The sequence below is a fragment of the Cryptomeria japonica genome, chromosome 10 (genome assembly GCF_030272615.1).
Source record: "Cryptomeria japonica chromosome 10, Sugi_1.0, whole genome shotgun sequence".
Taxonomy (NCBI): domain Eukaryota; kingdom Viridiplantae; phylum Streptophyta; class Pinopsida; order Cupressales; family Cupressaceae; genus Cryptomeria; species Cryptomeria japonica.
The window spans coordinates 363,026,454-363,045,955 of record NC_081414.1 but is presented as its reverse complement, the minus strand read 5'-3'; the positions used below and the strand labels follow the sequence as shown (position 1 = coordinate 363,045,955).

General features: G+C 34.9%; 1 protein-coding gene across 2 annotated transcripts in view; it reads right to left on the bottom strand.

Moving 5' to 3' along the window:
- Positions 1-201: 201 nt before the first annotated feature.
- LOC131079981 (uncharacterized) overlaps positions 202-19,502 on the bottom strand; it is a 36,811-nt gene continuing 17,510 nt past the window's right edge. For both annotated transcript variants that reach the window (XM_058018037.2, XM_058018038.2), the window contains exon 4: positions 202-1,151. In XM_058018037.2, the coding sequence (XP_057874020.1) occupies positions 506-1,151 (646 nt within the window). In that variant the 3' untranslated portion in view covers positions 202-505. The remainder of the gene's footprint in view (positions 1,152-19,502) is intronic.

Genomic DNA, 19,502 nt, shown 5'->3' with positions numbered 1-19,502 from the left:
AGAAAGGAACAAATAATATTTTTAAAATTATTAAATCAGAAAAATAATTTCCAACTATAAAATTGTAACAGTATTTGTATTGCGATTGGTTTGTCACTCAAAAAAATACATGAGCCGGCAGGACCTAATAAACAAAAAAAAAGCGGTTAACGCCTTATCAGAAAAGGAAAACAAAATATACTATTTTCACATAAAACACAGTTCACGTTCAATATTTCTTTACCATGGATTTCTCTGTACATAAAAAGCATTCATATCAACACAGTTTTCATTCAAACATTCAATTCAATGTATTTCAGTCACTTGCATGGTGCTGAGGTCTATCAGATCTCAAAAACTATTATTACAAAACAAGCCAATAATATGTAACAAATATATGCAATGATTAAAAAAAACCTATGCATTTGTTAACAATGTGGCCTGCTTTACAAACTCTTCTGCTTCTCATCCTCATTACTACAAAATCGTGCACTTTCTTCAAAATGTTGATGGCACAGGAAAACAATTATTCAGCCATTGGATCCTCTTCATAAACCTCACCGGGAACCTCATTAAACATAAATTGCTCCTGATATTCCATGAGAAATTGTGTTGACCTCTTAACATCCATAAATAAAGAGTACACCCGGCTGACATCATCAAGCTCAACATATTTTCCTTTCCGCTTAAGGCAAGCTAGAGAAGCTGCTGTAATTAAATGAATACCATAACGCAGAGATGTCTCAACTGCTATCTTTGTTAGAAGTTCCTTGGCATCATCTGTCATCTCAACATCTTCCTCTTCACACCTTATATCAATAATTTTCCGCAGCTCATCTTCTTCATATGGTTGTGTTGAAATGATCAGCAAGCGATCCAATAGATCAATGGGGATACCATGTGGGGACTTGTAATTTGTCCCACGAATTTTTGTGATACCCCGATTTGTTGCAACAACCAATATTGGTGCCATCTCATTCTCCAAAGCACGATTCAAAAATGAGAAACATTCAATGTCAAGCATATGAACTTCATCAATAAAAAGAACACCGGGTACAATTTCAGCTTTGCCTTCTTCCCTCCATTCAGCTACTTTGCCATCAATCTGTTCTCTAACTTCAGCACGGATTTCTCCTGTATCCCCTGTAAAGAGGGCTAGAAACCCTTGTGTCCTGACAAAAAAAGGAATACATGATTGTTACAATGGTTATGCACTAAAATAAACCGTTTGTTTCAGTGAATGAGAGCTTTCGCTGTGTGTGACTTGCAAGTAGATTAATCACATTAACTGTAAGACCCATTTTTCTGGAAATTTTGATGAGAATGCTCACGAGCTTGATGTTTCTGAAGCAGTTATTGATACCTACTCTAATAACAAGAGACGCAAAGCATCATGTTCCTGCCGAGAGTTAAAAATGAGGATAGTTAAGGAGAAAAAGGAATGTATGAATAGTAGAGAGGAGTTAGAAAAGGTTTATGTTGATGCTAGATATATGAGATTGTTTGAGTGAAACAAAAGGTAATGGATAATAGTATTGAAAATCAATTTAGTGATAAAGAAAGTAATAATGATAATTGTAATGATTGTGGAAGGTTTTGATAATTTTGTATAATATTGATACATACACAGATAAAATTCCTATTTGTATTTTATTTATGATGTAAAGAAATGCAATAGAAGAGAGGACAAAACTTTGATGGAGTCAATTTGAACGTGCGATAGGAGATGTAGGTTGTGTAACTTATTTCAAGCCAATTGACTTCAATTTAGCAGCAGATCGGAGTAGAATTTTTTGTGAAGTCTTACTGATTGGTGAATTTTCTATTTAAAATGAAAAACATATGCATTGTATTCGTAGGTCAATGGCATAATGGTAATTTTACTTGAAGTTTATGTAGTCTTTATAGAAAATTTGTCTAATGTTTTCTTCGACATATGGATTACTCAGAGTAAAACCCCTGCAAGAATAAGGTGGCGCATAATCTTTGTGTAAATCACAAGGTGCATAAGGTACAATATGTGTATGGGTACATTTAAACATGAAATTTGTTTACAAATGCTACGAATGTCCTTCAAATATAAAACGCATCCATTACATGCAAGCATATTATTTCTATGGAAAATACCATGCAGTGGATATTAGTGGTGGACAACCAGTAGATGAGGCACTAGTAAATAATATTGGCATTGATGTTATCAAGTGCACAATTGTACATGATGTTGATCTATTCATCTATATTATATACCTAATAAAACATCAATACTGTCTAAGGTTTTTGTAAATATGAAGAATTACGACTGCTAGAAGACATTGGATCCAGAGATTTCTAGTAAAGTGAATTTGATTAAAAAACATATTATAATAGAGACAATTATTCAATTTCTGCATATTTTATACAGAATTAAACATTGTTAGTATTTAAGATTTACAATATGTGCGTAATTAAGCATAATGAATTGACGAAATGCAGACCAAATTCTCCGAGCACAATAACATTTGCAAAAACCGTTGTATTTCTGTATATCCCATGCTCAATTAAAGGACATCATCATCAAAGATTCATCTTATTGACGCAATTGAAGGCTGTACAGTTTACAGATATAAATGCACCAGAAACAAATAGGGGTCATGTTAACAGTCTTTGTTTCTTATAAAGTGTGTACATATAGTCCTCATTGGCTTGCCGCCATTTTGTAACTATATTCATGCATGTTGTGCATGTTTTGGGTGGATGTCAGATTGATAGGAGAGCTGTGTCGTGGCTGGGTGCTATAGACGCCAAGGTGCATAGGTATCTGGGTATAGGATTAGGGCGCAGCCCTTCCCAGCTGTAAAAGAAGAGTTCATTTGGGTAATCAGCACTCAAATTTGACATCAAATAGAATTTATGTTTTTTAATATGTTTGTCAAATGACAAATTAGTGGGAAATACAGCAATTAGGAGTCAAAATATAAGTTTTTTAATATGCTAGCATTGGGAATGTGGCCTGAAAGCATGCAGGCTGCAAGGTGGAGGCGTTGGAGATTGTGGAGATGAGAAAGGGGTCTCCTTCAATTGCTTTCCTGACATATTCAGCACTACTCCACTGAGAGACAAGTATTCTAATTTCCACAGCTTTTCTGTCCACGCTAAACTAGGACTCTGCATTTCCTCAAAATAAACATAACTTTCAAATTCATATTTAAATTCATACTTAAACATATGTCCCACAGATAGGTCCAAAATTCCAACTGAGAAAGAGTCCCCAATTGTTGTGGAATTGTACCATCGAACCTAGCCTTGGACAAGTTGAGATAAACTAAGTTGTGCAAAGAGGCAAAATTCTCTGGTATTTCACCTTCAAAAAAGTTGAAGCTCAAATCTAGATGTCTCAATTCTTGCAGGGCAAATAGACCTACAGGTTAAACAAAAGAATAAAAACTATTCAAATTCTTGCAATGAAAAGCTTAAATCAAAAAACATGAAATATTGCTTTAAAAAGGTACCTTTGGGCAGAACACCAGTCAAATAATTGAAGCTTAAATCTAAATGCTGCAGCTGTTTTAGTTGGAACAAATCTTTAGCAAGTCTGCCATTTCTCTCGCTAGACCAGAAATCATATACATTTTGCGTGTGATTGGCAAGATGAAGTTTGATTACATTTGAGGTGTAGGAGCTACATTCTACTTCACTCCATTCAGAGCAATTAAAGCCCTGCCATGAATGCAGTAGAAATGGAGGATGCAATTTACTCTTGAAAGCAATCCAGAAGCTACTAATGAGTTTTACATGGATTGTAGAAATCTGATAGCATTGATTAATCCTATGTATTGAAAAATTATAATTGCATTGACCATTGCTTAGTAAAATCTTTAATGATATGACGGAAGGTCACAATAATGTTTTGTTATAAAATTAAAAATGCTTCTCTTCACTATCAAAAGAGTACTACTGATATCACAAAGTACAATAGTGAAAGATTTAAATTATTTTTGCAAGTATATTGAAACTAATGTCAGCCAGGCTACTTGACAATATACATTGACAATGCCATGTATACCCACTCTTTGATATTGTATCTTTGAACTCTTTAAGATACAATACCATGGCTAAGATTAAAAGAACATTTAGAAGGTGATCTGTAGTCATCTATTTGAATTGTTGATGGTTCAAATTTAACCAAGGTTTATGTTCATCAATTAACGCATGATAATGACAAGCTCGCATGCAATTTCTAGATTAGAGTAACCTGTTGGGTGGGCCAAGTTTGCTCTAACGCTAGCGAAAGATGCATTTTGATGATGAAAAGAAAAAGTAAAGAAACTAAAATAATAAAAAGGAGCGAGGTACAAGTATAGTGTGATGAATTAGGCAACAATAATTAAAATCAATTAACAGAAAGCTAATTGCAAGCATAGCTGATTAATAGGAACGAATTAGGAGATGGAAAAGAAAAGGAATGACATGTTGAGAGCATTGGACAACACATAGGTGGGAACGTGGCATACAAGGATCAGTTGATTTCCACGTGTGGCATTTATTTTTGTATATTGTAGACAATGGTTACAAACAGAGAGGTCAATCTTTTTATATTTCAGATTTTTCACTTAATTCATTTTCTTTATTGCAACATGCCTTGCAGAGTTTTTTTTGGAAGGCACTAACCATTACATTGCATACAACGGCTGAGCCTAACACCCAACACAACTTGACACCTCTGCTCTAAATTGAAGAAACAGATTTAGGAAAAGAGCAATAAACCTTAAAAAACAGCTACAAAACAGAAGATTTAGTCCTTGCTAAATTTCTTTGCACTGTTTCCGCAGAAACAAGGGTTTTCTAAACATAACTATTTGCTATTGAAATAAAAGCATCAGCTTCTCTTGGCTGCCTTCAATAAGCCGCTGCTAAGCTTTTATGTCTAGATATATTTGCACAAGATTTGCAGAACAGTTCCTTAGATCAGTAGATTTTATAAATAGCGAATCTACCAAGAGAACTAAATGTTGCACACAGATATGCATTAATGCATTGACTGATATACAACTGCTCTATATAGATACAATAAATACAATTACCTGGATATCTGTACCAAGCGATAAAGATTTGAGGACAGATTGATTATTCTTTAAATTTGATTATTTTGAGAAATTTGAACCGCATGAACCAATCATGTTCACTATAAATAATTTCTTATTAATAATTATAAATTTTATTTATATATTTAAACATTTGTCAAAGTCTAAAAGCACAAAAAATCAAATGCATTCAACGATTGCGTTAGTTTCTGTCTGTCGGCAAGAACTAAAAATAATGACTTCGCATGCAATGAAGAAATCTGGGGATTCAGTGACGATAAACTATTTTAAAATGACCTATTACTAACCCTAATATTTTCTAACATATTCACGGAAAACCTAATTGTTTTTCACGTCCGCCGCAGGCATGTAGGGTTTCTTCGTTCTCTTCGCCGCAGGCATCCATGCTCCATCCTTCGAAGTTGTTGCCACTGCTGAGAACCTAGTGTCACCATGAAACGGGACGTGGCAAGCAGGTTGACAAACATAACAGCTACGTGGTATGAGATAGATTCATACAAGTCGGTCTATAAGGGCATGGTTTTGATTCTTTAATCTCCCTGCATTGTTTTGGTTTTTTAGTTTTTTATTCTGACTGCATTCTATATAAAGCGTTTGGCTATTGATTCCAAATAGCTTTTAATTAACAGTGATTTTTGCTTACCAGGCAGGTTCCTGGAGCAGTCGAGTTGCAGTGTTAGCCTTTACCCAATATGAAAGCAAATCATTTGCTGCAGTGTTAGCATTTACCCAGGAAATCGTTTGCTGTTAACAGGAATGTAATGAAGAAATCTGGGGATACAGTGACGATAAGAGAAAAAGAGAAACTTACCCGACCGCCATGATTGGAACTCCTAAGGGTTTAGCAGCAAGGCCGCATCAAACTATAACCAGAAGATTTTAAGCCTCAAACCCTAGCTTTGAAACCGAGCTTCTATGAGGCAGACAAGAATTAGGGCAAAAATTGAGTAATAATAATTATTTATGGAAGAGGGGTGGAGCAGGCAGTGGAGAAGTTGAGAAGTTTCCCGAAGCTTAAATCAAATTAAGATTTATTTTTTATAACAAAATTTAATGGCAGGAACCAATGAAAATAAGAATAAATATTTTAAATATCAAAACATTTGAAAAAAATAAAAAGTGAAAAAATAACTAGAAAGTGATTGGTCAACTAAATATAAGAAATGCATCTAATGGATGCATTAGTATCCTGCTGGCACGGCAGGAACTAATAATAGGCCCTAGGACCTAAAGCCTGAAAGTCATGATGGAGGAGCCTTCTGCAGATATGTCAGCAGAACTCGCCTGATTGTGGCTATAATAATTATCATGCTTAAGATGGAGATGCAAAACAGTTTTCAAAGCCCAAGCAAGTGGACAGAGGGAAAGTAACAATAATTCACAGCATGAAAATGGAGGGCCTACAAAAACAAAATTGGGTGTTTAGGTTAAAATAAGGGTAATGGGTATTACTATTGATGCTGAACAAAAGGCTATCGCCAATCTGATTATAGAGATGCTCATGAACGCAGTAATGGTGAAGAGAAGTTTTCCATGTTATTTAAAGCAAGAAGTGAAATTCAAGAGGATCGTAGCAGCATTCCATTTACACAACATTCACACACTAAACTAACAGTGTACATCAGTTTAACTACTCAAGATGGCCAAAACCTTTTCCACATTGCAGCCTGAAAACACAATCCCTAAAACGGATCAAAGATGTTGCAGGAGCAACAAAAGTTGTCACTTTCAGTCAAGAAGCTACAAAATCTTGTTTTTCTTCCTAATAATCTGTTTTGAAGCCAAACAGTCAGTATTATGGAGTTGGCAACAAAACTGATGATTTCCAACAGGATGCAATTCACTTCGCCTCAGCAATTTTGGGGTTTTCAGGCAGAGTAATGACTGGAAAAGATGATCTTCCTTTTCCTTGCATCATTTTGTTGTAAAACAGCCCAGCCCATTAAAGACATGGATGATAAAAACAAATTGGAAAACCATTGTACAGGCTGGCATTAGTGCATTCTTCGTGTTCATGAAGCATTTTTCATGTCCTAGAGGAAATTGCATACTTACATTTAACCAAATATTAGCAATTGAGGAGCTGAAGCAGCTCACTCTTGCTGGAATTCTCACCCAACTTCAATTTCCCCAGGATAAATCCCATTTCCTGTCTTATAAGCTTGTTTTCATTGTTTTATTATTCCTTTGCATTGTGTATGTTGCCTTCAAAGTTCCATGTATGAAATAGATGTGTGGCTCTAATTTTTTAAATTTATTGTGCTAGAATAGATATCTATAATGACCATGCTCAGCTGTTTACATATAAATTGGTATAAAAGAAGGTTTGAAATCCTTAAAATAAATCAGTTGTGAGTATTCAAGAAGTTAGGGTGACTACAGGTAATGCCTATAAGTGTAGCAAGTGATAGCGGCAATCTAAAACCATTTGAACACAAAATTGGTAAGTGGAATGGGAATAGGAGAGTGAGAACAGTTTCTACAGTCATGACCAAAGATATGGACAAAGAAATGGACGAGAATAAGACAAGGTTCCACAGGTTGGAAGATGTTACTGAAATTTCACTTTCAGTGGCTGAGTTGAAAAGGCTGGAGATTCATTCTTGCATCATCTAGGAAATTGGGACTTACTTGAGTTTGGGAACAAAAAAGAACCCATAAGCAAAAAATACTGAGATAGAGCAGCTCTATTCAAGTAGAAATACCTTTGTTCATGGTGTAAGTAAAAATCAAGGAAACCATTTGATGGAGACGTTAATGAAGAGATATTGGACCATCTGATTTAACCATAATTAATCTATTTTCAAAGTACTTATGACTTGAACTAACTTGATTAAGAGTCAAGACTATCTTAACATGAATCAAATCTGGGATGTTTTATCCTTTCTTTAATCTATGAAGTACTTGTTGTTTTACCATACTAAATAATTAATCTTATTCTCATCCATTATAAATCCTTTATGTATTTATTAATTACTAATTATATGAATTATTACTAATTTCTAAAGGTATTATATTAATTATAATTATTATATTTTATTATTATCAATATCTATATTTACAATCCTTAGATTATTCCTTACTCTAACTTGGATATATATATATAGAGAGAGAGAGAGTAATAGTACCATGTATTAGCTAATATCCTTCTATATAATTTATATAACACTACTACCAACTTAAACAATCCTAGTTAGTAATATGTTTACTGGCTGGCAGACAGATCTGATGCATGTCAGATCTGGTCTGCCACTGTCATGATACTTGGTATCCTTATCAAATACATATTGCACTCTATGTTAATATACCTATTAATATTAAATTCTGCATAGAAACATTATCATACTTCATATAGTAAAATACATTCCCATGCATACCATCAAGGTCAAGGATGTTACTGCCTGTAACTTAATAGTTCTGATCTAATCTTTATTCTTAATTAGAACGCAGACATAACTTAATATTCAACAGTTATTGGTTAATGAGTAGTTGCAGCATGTTGCTCGTGATGTAATAATCTACTAGTAACTTAATGTTCTATTCCTTCCCTAACACGGTTTGTAGTCACAACAATAACCTATAATCGAACTGTTTTATATTTCTTTGCAATCGTTTGGTGTGCCAAAGGCAATTGCTCTTAGAAGAGCGATCCAACTGGAATAATAATATATATATATATATATAGCCCAGCATTTGTCAGTATATACGATATCTTTTCTGCTCTTATGAGCAAGCCCGTACTAGACAATGAAACAGAAACATATATCCTCCCCTCCTTCGATGGTTGAATTGCCTTTTTATATCTTGATTGTGAATACAACAGGTGGCGTTACCAAAAGATGCAACTATTCATTAATTCTTCTTCTCATATGTTAATCGCACCTTTCCAAAATGATCGTTGTTTACTTATCATGCCTCTTTAATTTAATCACACTGTTCTCTAATCTGTTCTCTAATTAGTGTTTGCTTATGACTAATTAATCTTCTTTATTAATTGGATACTCCATTTGGTGCCACTGAGTTACGATAGTCTTTATTGTGTAATGTCCCTTCAAATTCGTCATTCTTCATAACAACTTATTAATCCTTCACTTCATCAATACAAATCGCAGCCTTGGCATTATGGGTAATGGCAAGATATTATCTTTAAATTGTAACTCCTTATATTAATCACTGCAATATTAGACTTATCACTGTCCATTGTTGAGGGGACAATCTCTGACACCAGCAGTCTGCTTAGCATATGATTTAATAATTAATCCTATTTATTGATCAGGATTCATCTATTATATATTGTTTTTATCTGTTCTCTGTGTTGTTTGTAACTAGGGTAATATATGGGTTCGGATTGCCTTAAGGCAACATCCGAACCCATTTAGGACTGGGCCCTATCCTAAAGGGTAACGTGCCCCCAAGATTAAGCCCAGCCCTATGCTTGCACGCCATCCTAAAACCCCACGCCACAATAACAATATTGGCGCCAAAAAGGAAGGAGGCCGACTTGCAATAATAAAGGTTAAGATGCATATAAATAAAGATACTTTGCAAAGACAATATCATTCATTCATTAAACGAATTAGCTCTGCATGAAAAGTGCGAACTTACACTTGGAGGGTGCGAAATTGTCTAGACTTATGCGAACATGTTCTAGAGGACAAAGGCAATCTTTGGTGCAGACTTGAAGAGCTTAGAAGTGCAGATCTGACATTCAAAAAGGATTCAGATTTGTCAAGGAAGCTAAGTATTGTACTTGTGTTATTAAGGGAGAATATATAATCTGACCTGTGGGTCTTTAATGCTGGGTTTTTCCTCCTTGGAGGTTTTCCAAGGTATTTACGTTTGTCTCTTGTTTACTTCCTCCATTTCTGAGTTTACTGAATTATGATTTACTAAAATGTTATAAATCTGATTACAATCTAGGGCATAATTAAAGGATATAAATCTGATTACTAATCTAGGGCACAAAATTACATGGTATCAGAGCTAAGGTGTCACTAACTTCTGATTTTAGTAAATCATTTGTTGCATATAGCTACTGTTTGTTTTCAGATTAAAATGTCAGGTTTGAGGGCTGAAGATAGACTTGATGGAGCCCTTGATTTTGCTGCTTGGAAAGTCCGTATTCTATTGATCCTTGAAGAGAATGATCTGCTGAAATTTGTAGAAGAAGAAAGGTTGTCTCCTCCAGAAGATGCTGAAAAGCTGAAACAGTTCAAGAAAGATTCCCTCAAGGCTAGGAAGATCATAATTGAGTCCGTCAAGAATCATCTTGGCACTGTCATATCAAAGTTTGTGTCTGCCAAGGAAATGATCAAACACTTGGAAGGGATGTATGAAGTCAACAACCTCAGCAGGGCTCTTGCTCTAAGACAACAGCTTCTTCACGTGAAAATGAAAGAAGACTCAATCATAGCCTACTTCATGAAGATCAATGAACTAAAGGACAAGCTAAGTACTCTTGATTGCCAAATCTCGGATAAAGATCTTGTTATGATTGCATTAAATGGTCTACTTGATGAATGGGAACCATTCATTCGTAGCATTGGTGGAAGAGCCGATCGTCCCAACTTTGAGCGTCTTCAATCTGATTGCATCGAAGAGGAATCTCGAATTGAGGTAAGAGGAAAACTCAAGAACTCTCACAAAGATAATCATGTTCTCTTAGCTAAATCTAGGAAAGGTGGACATTGGAAGAAAGAAAAGAGAAGCAAAGATTTTAGATCCTCCTCCTATGATCCAAGGAAGAAGTCAAGAGATTCCTCTCACATTCGTTGCTTCAGATGTGATAAGTATGGTCACTATGCCAGAGATTGTCAGAATGATCCAAAGGAAAGGGAAGTCAATTGAAATGAAGTTGCCGAACAAAGTGACGATTATCTTCTTATCTCTGCTCTATCCAGCAATGTTCCTACGGACAGCAATACGTGGATACTTGACAGTGGTGCCTCCAGACACATCTCAGGTTTTCGTGAGCATCTCTCGGATCTTATTGAAAAGGACACCAACGTTCATGTGGTAATCGGTGACGATGCTCGATACTCGGTAAAAGGTTCTGGTACTACCTCTTTAAAACTAGATTCTGGTATTTCCTTACAACTCTGTGATATTCTCTTTATACTTGGTATTAATAGAAATCTTATTTCCATTACTACCTTAGAAGATAAGGGTTTGCAAATAGCATTTTCTGAAGGGAAAGTACTCGCTTGGTCTAAGAAATCTAATTTCAAAACTGCTCGTATTATTGGAAATAGATGTGATAGTTTATATAAGCTTGCAGCTAATCCAATTCAAGCTCTCATTCATGAGGCCCCCTGAATCATGTGAGATATGGCATAGAAGACTTGGACATCTACACTTTAAAGCTCTTCCCACTCTCGGTATAATGTTTAAAGGTATGCCTAAACTCAGTTTATCTCATGATGATGCTTGTAAAGGTTGTGCAATGGGTAAGAATGTAAAGAATCCTTTTCATAAAAGTGATAGTAGGGCTAAAAAAAAGTTAGAACTTATTCATTTAGATTTATGTGGTCCTATGTCTGTAGCATCTCCTAGCGGTTTCCTATGTTATGTTATCTTCATAGATGATTTCTCTAGGAAAACATAGATCTACTTTCTTAAATCTAAAGAGTCTGAAGAAGTCCTAAACAGATTTAAAGAATTCAAAGCCTTGGTTGAAAATACTACAGGAAATCGAATTAAATGTTTGAGGTCTGACAATGGAGGTGAATACACCTCAAGTAGTTTCTATGACTTTTGTGTTAAAGCAGGAATTAAGAGGGAGTTCTGCATTCCCTACAATCCTCAGCAAAATGGAGTTGCTGAAAGAAAGAATAGGACCATTGTTGAAGCTGCAAGAGCCATGATCCATGATCAAGACCTACAACCTTTTCTATGGGCGGAAGCATCCAAAACAGCAGTTTATATTCAGAATAGATGTCCTCATTGTGCCCTAAAGGATGTGACTCCTGAAGAAGCCTTTACAGGAATCAAACCTGACATCAGCCACCTAAGGATATTCGGGAGCCCGGTGTATGTTCATGTGCCTAAAGAAAAACGAACCAAGTCGGATCCATATGGAAAGAAAGGCATCTTAGTGGGATACAGCAAATCTTCCAAAGCCTTCAGGATCTACATTTCAGGTCCAAGGTATGTTGAGGTAAGTAGAGATGTAACTTTTGAAGAAGATATTGCTTTCAAAAGATCTAAAGGTTCATTATCCAACAATAATGATATGGTGATTGAAAATCAAGATTCAATAGTTGATGCTAACCCTAAGATACAGGAGGAGTCTACTGACCTTCCAAATCAGGAAGTTCAGGATGACCCAACAGAACCTATGCACTCTACCGCTATACCTCAGGATATTGTGGTCTACAAGAAGAGACCACTTTGGGTTAGAAACACGATTCAAGATGCTGAAGGATTTGCTGCTCCCAGAGGAACCTTTAGAGATAGCAAGAGATCCCAAAATCACACCAACTACATTTCTGTGATGTGTAATATCATTGAGTCTGAACCTCACAATGTATCCATCATGCTTGGAAATTAGCCATGGATGAAGAGTATGGGTCTATCATCAAAAATGATGTCTGGGATATTGTACCCAGACCCAAAGGTAAGTTTGTTGTTTCCTCTAAATGGTTGTTTAAAATGAAACATAATGCTGATGTAGTATTGAAAAATATAAAGCTAGGTTTGTAGCTCATGGTTTTTCTCAAAAGGAAGGAATAGATTATGAAGAAACTTTTGCCCCTGTTGCTAGATATACTTCTATTAGATCTATAATAGCTATTGCTGCAGCCAAAGGTTGGGAGCTGCATCAAATGGACATTAAGACAGCCTTCCTCAATGGTGTCATTGAAGAGGAAGTCTATATTGAGCAACCAAAAGGTTATGTAATCAATAAAAGAGATTCTCATGTTTGCAGGTTGAAGAAAGCCTTATATGGGCTCAAACAGGCTCCTCATGCTTGGTATGAAAGAATTGATAAGTACTTACTAAGCTTAGGATTTTGCAAGAATGATGCATTTACTTGAAAGTTTATAATGATGAGATGCTTATTTTAGTTTTGTATGTGGATGATTTATTTCTCACTGGTGAAAATAAATTAATCATAAGATGTAAGAAGGAATTAGCCTCAGAATTTGAAATGAAGTATTTAGGTCTAATGCATTACTTCCTAGGGTTAGAAGTATGGCAAAAATCCAATGAAATTTTTCTAAGTCAAGGAAAATATACTATTGATATTTTGAAAAGATTTAAAATGATGGATTGTAAACCTATGCATACTCCTATGGAATCTAACTTAAAGAAGTTAAGTGTTTCTGCAGCTAACTCTGATTTTGCAGATCCATCTGAGTACAGGCAGTTGATTGGTTCCTTGATGTACCTAGTCAATACTAGGCCAGATATCTGTTATGTTGTGAATGCCCTCAGTCAGTTCATGAGCTTACCTAAACTTGTTCACCTGGTTGCTGCCAAGCACATTCTAAGATACCTGCGTGGCACGATTGGTTATGGGCTGAAGTATTCACTTAATACCTCAATCCTCTTGGAAGGCTACTCAGATTCAGATTGGGTAGGCAGTGTCAAGGACAGGAAAAGTACTTCAGGTGTCTGCTTCAACTTGGGCTCTGCAGTGATCTCTTGGGCATGTAGAAAGCAATCTTCGGTAGCATTCTGCATCTGTTGCATCCAGAGAAGCAATGTGGCTTCGCAAGCTCCTTGTTGGATTATTTGGTCAAGCTAGTGGTCCTACCACCATTCATTGTGATAATAAAAGCTGTATAAAGATGTCAGTAAATCCCGTATTCCATGACCGATCCAAACATGTGGAAACACACTATCATTTCATTCAGGACATGGTGCAAAGAGGCGCCAAACATCTAAAGTACATTAGCACGGATGAACAGATTGCGGACATCCTTACCAAACCTTTATCCAAAGTGAAGTTCGAATACTTCAGAGATAGACTTGGTGTTGTGGAAAACGGAACCCTGATTGAGAGGGAGCTCCAATCTCAGTGACTCTATCTGCAGTACTTTGAATCATTCTTTGCTTGTGTGCAAGAATGAATTGTGTCCAATCTATGCTTGTGTGCTAGATGGATAATTGTAATTATGTAAAGACCCACTTGTGTATTACACTTTCTATGCTTGTGTGCTAGAACCATCCTATGCTTGTGTGCTAGGTGGAAGATGTAATTCTATGCTTGTGTGCTAGATCCATTCTATGCTTGTGTGCTAGATGGAACTCTAAAGGTTCAAATTATGTATTCTCTTCTTCCCTAGTTAAGAGGGAGTGTTGTTTGTAACTAGGGTAATATATGGGTTCGGATTGCCTTAAGGCAACATCCGAACCCATTTAGGACTGGGCCCTATCCTAAAGGGTAATGTGCCCCCAAGATTAAGCCCAGCCCTATGCCTGCACGCCATCATAAAACCCCACGCCACAATAACAATATTGGCGCCAAAAAAGGAGGCCGACTTGTAATAATAAAGGTTAAGATGCATATAAATAAAGATACTTTGCAAAGACAATATCATTCATTCATTAAGCGGATTAGCTCTGCATGAAAAGTGCGAACTTACACTTGGAGGGTGCGAAATTGTCTAGACTTATGCGAACTTGTTCTAGAGGACAAAGGCAATCTTTGGTGCAGACTTGAAGAGCTTAGAAGTGCAGATCTATCATTCAAGAAGGATTCAGATTTGTCAAGGAAGCTAAGTATTGTACTTGTGTTATTAAGGGAGAATATATAATCTGACCTGTGGGTCTTTAATGCTGGGTTTTTCCTCCTTGGAGGTTTTCCAGGGTATTTGCGTTTGTCTCTTGTTTACTTCCTCCATTTCTGAGTTTACTAAAATGTTATAAATCTGATTACAATCTAGGGCATAATTAAAGGATATAAATCTAATTACTAATCTAGGGCACAAAATTACACTGAATTTATTTATTATTATATTTGTTAGAAATGATAATGAATGTTTACTTAATAATTCATTATTGAACAATTACAATTACAGACTGTTATTTATTAATATGTAATATTTATTTATAATATTGATTCATTTTAAATAAATATTTCAAGAATATTAATTAATAAATATTAATTAAATAATAATATTCAATAAATAAATATTTAATTATTCCATGTAATCATTTGTTTGTAATTATTATATTAATTAATAATAATTACTTCATTTAGGTTATATATAATGATCAAGGAGGGGACATGACAGTTCGCCCTTCCCGAAATTGCTTGTCCTCAAGCAATTGACAAGTTTCTCAAACTGAGCCACTTCCTAATACAAGGTATGCATATGTATATATGAAGATATGAAACAGACATAATGTAAACACACAATATACGTAAGGTCATGAGGCATGAAGCCTGGATATATTTAGTACACATGAATACATGCAAGCAATGAAGCATGAGGCATTAAAAGTATGTAAGACATGAGGCATCTACATAGGGTATGAGGTAATACAAACAAAGTCATGCAAATACATGCAAGTATACATGGAAGTCTTGAAGCATAAACATAAGTAATGCATATAGCAATAGTCGTAAATACATGTTAGATTTGAAGTGTAAAGCATATATACATATACCGAGTAAACACTCTATACACAAACCCAATACATCAGCATACACATGAATACATAAGGCCTCAGTCATACACACGATTACACACAAGGTGTAAATCCAAAGCATGTAAGGCAAGGAGAATCTCTATCAAACATGGAGTATACACATGAATATACACAAGGTGTGAAGCATGGTGAATACAATTAAGGTATGCAATATACAAGTGAAATACAAGTAACACATGAATCGTGTAGTGCATAAGCAGGGGTTTACATAAGTTATGAAGCATACATGTAGCACATATTCGCTAAGCAACACATGGAGTATGAAGTGTTCATGAATCCACAAAGCATGAAGAAACATGTACATAGCACCTGAGCATAGCATACAAATGAATATACCCTGAGGAAAGAAACATGTACTTGAAGTACAAAGCATACAAACGAATATGCTTGAAGCACAATGAATACACGTGAAGTATAAGGTACCCAAATGAGTGCACCTATAACATGGAGCACATATGCATGGCATGGAGGATTCACGTAAAGCACAAAGTAATATGCACTAGTTAAGGCATGAAATATGCACTTTAAGATATGTAAGATCTGATGCAATACACAAATGCATCTAAGGTACAAGGCATTCATAAGAAAGACAATCATGGAGTGATCACATAATTGTACAATACAATTATACATGTACACATACAATGGAGCAAACATATTGAAGGCACAGTGGACACATCATTATCAATAAATTATGAAGAGTATATATATTTAAGAGAAGAATACATAAGGCACGCAATTCACTTAAAAACATATCAGACATGCAGCACAAATCCATAAGTATATACATGAAGTATGAAATGGTACACAAGTAAACAAGAGGTAATATACATAAGGCATGGAGCATAGATAGAGAATTCACATAAAATACAAAGTACCATACCAATACATTGAGGCATGAAGTATACACACAAGATAAGAAACAACACACAAGCATACATAGGGTATAAAGCACATATGAGAAAGACACACTTGGACTGGACATGCTGAAAACATATCAATTATGAAGCAACATATAAAGACACAAGGAATGCATGTTGGAAAAAAAACATTAGACATAAAGAAGCATACATAGGGTATAAAGCACATATGAGAAAGACACACTTGGAGTGGACGTGCTGAAAACATATCAATTATGAAACAACACATAAAGACACAAGGCATGAATGCTGGAAAAAAAACATTAGACATGAAGCAATCTGTGAATAAGCATACTATATATACAAAGAATACAAGAAACATACATTATAAAGGTGCATAATGTAATCATGCTGAAAACATGACAGCATTAAGCAATCTCAGAAGCACTTATACTAAACATACATATACAATGGAGCAATCGGTTGAAGACATATCAGGCAAATAGTAAATACATAATCATAAATCAGCATTTTAATATACAAATATCATAATATAACTAGTGATGCCATTAAAACCATGCCTAAACTTAAACCAATCCGTCCCTTTTCCCAGAAGATCGTTTGGCAATCTAGGGCGGTTGAAACCAACTCTCAAGTTAGCCTAGATTACTGAACTCGGTCCATTCACCCTTGGGGCATACAGCCCAGATTTCAGGAGGAGTCTTTCACCCTTGGGGCATCCTATCGGATGGAATTACTCCGCCCCTCCCTAGCGGCCCCCATCTCCCTTGGGGATGTGGAGAAATACGGAACTGATTATAGTTTTAGGACAGTTTAAAGATATTTTGTTTATCAATTATTTATTTATTTCGTTATTTATTTATTGCAATTGGACTTGTTGTCGAAGCGTCCCTCAGATAGCCTTGCATGGCAATTCATTGCCCAATTGTTTACTCAATTTGTTTCCTTTTCTAAGCATTGACTAACTACCCACAGGATGGCAAAATCATAAGCTCTGATACCATTTGTAATGTCCCCTACTAGGATTTGGTCAATTTTAACCATAATTAATCTATTTTCAAAGTACTTATGACTTGAACTAACTTGATTAAAAGTCAAGACTATCTTAACATGAATCAAATCTGGGATGTTTTATCCTTTCTTTAATCTATGAAGTACTTGTTGTTTTACCATACTAAATAATTAATCTTATTCTCATCCATTATAAATCCTTTATGTATTTATTAATTACTAATTATATGAATTATTACTAATTTCTAAAGGTATTATATTAATTATAATTATTATATTTTATTATTATCAATATCTATATTTACAATCCTTAGATTATTCCTTACTCTAACTTGGATATATATATAGAGAGAGAGAGAGAGTAATAGTACCATGTATTAGCTGATATCCTTCTATATAATTTATATAATACTACTACCAACTTAAACAATCCTAGTTAGTAATATATTTATTGGCTGGCAGACAGATTTGATGCATGTCAGATCTGGTCTGCCACTGTCATGATACTTGGTATCCTTATTAAATACATATTGCACTCTATGTTAATATACCTATTAATATTAAATTCTGCATAGAAACATTATCATACTTCATATAGTAAAATACATTCCCATGCATACCATCAAGGTCAAGGATGTTACTGCCTGTAACTTACTAGTTCTGATCTAATCTTTATTCTTAATTAGAACGCAGACATAACTTAATATTCAACAGTTATTAGTTAATGAGTAGTTGCAGCATGTTGCTCGTGATGTAATAATCTACTAGTAACTTAATGTTCTATTCCTTCCCTAATACAGTCTGTAGTCACAACAATAACCTGTAAGTACAATTCGAACTGTTGTATATTTCTTTGCAATCGTTTGGTGTGCCAAAGGCAATTGCTCTTAGAAGAGCGATCCAACTGGAATAATAATAATAATATATATATATAGCCCAGCATTTGTCAGTATATCCGATATCTTTTCTGCTCTTATGAGCAAGCCCGTACTGGACAATGAAACACAAACATATATCCTCCCCACCTTCGATGGTTGAATTGCCTTTTTATATCTTGATTGTGAATACAACAGGTGGCGTTACCAAAAGATACAACTATTCATTAATTCTTCTTCTCATATGTTAATCGCACCTTTCCAAAATGATCGTTGTTTACTTATCATGCCTCTTTAATTTAATCACACTGTTCTCTAATCTGTTCTCTAATTAGTGTTTGCTTATGACTAATTAATCTTCTTTATTAATTGGATACTCCATTCGGTGCCACTGAGTTACGATAGTCTTTATTATGTAATGTCCCTTCAAATTCGTCATTCTTCATAACAACTTATTAATCATTCACTTCATCAATACAAATCGCAGCCTTGGCATTATGGGTAATGGCAAGATATTATCTTTAAATTGTAACTCCTTATATTAATCACTGCAATATTAGACTTATCACTGTCCATTGTTGAGGGGACAATCTCTGACACCAGTAGTCTGCTTAGCATATGATTTAATAATTAATCCTATTTATTGATCAGGATTCATCTATTATATATTGTTTTTATCTGTTCTCTGAATTTATTTATTATTATATTTGTTAGAAATGATAATGAATGTTTACTTAATAATTCATTATTGATCAATTACAGTTACAGACTGTTATTTATTAATATGTAATATTTATTTATAATATTGATTCATTTTAATTAAATATTTCAAGAATATTAATTAATAAATATTAATTAAATAATAATATTCAATAAATAAATATTTAATTATTCCAAGCAAAGAAACGGGACTCGGACTCGGCTCGGACTCGGACTCGGGACTCGGCGTCAGACTTGGCTCCAGACTCGTCTGGACTCGGGATAGTGAAAAACTCAAGAAATTTAGAGATTTTTAA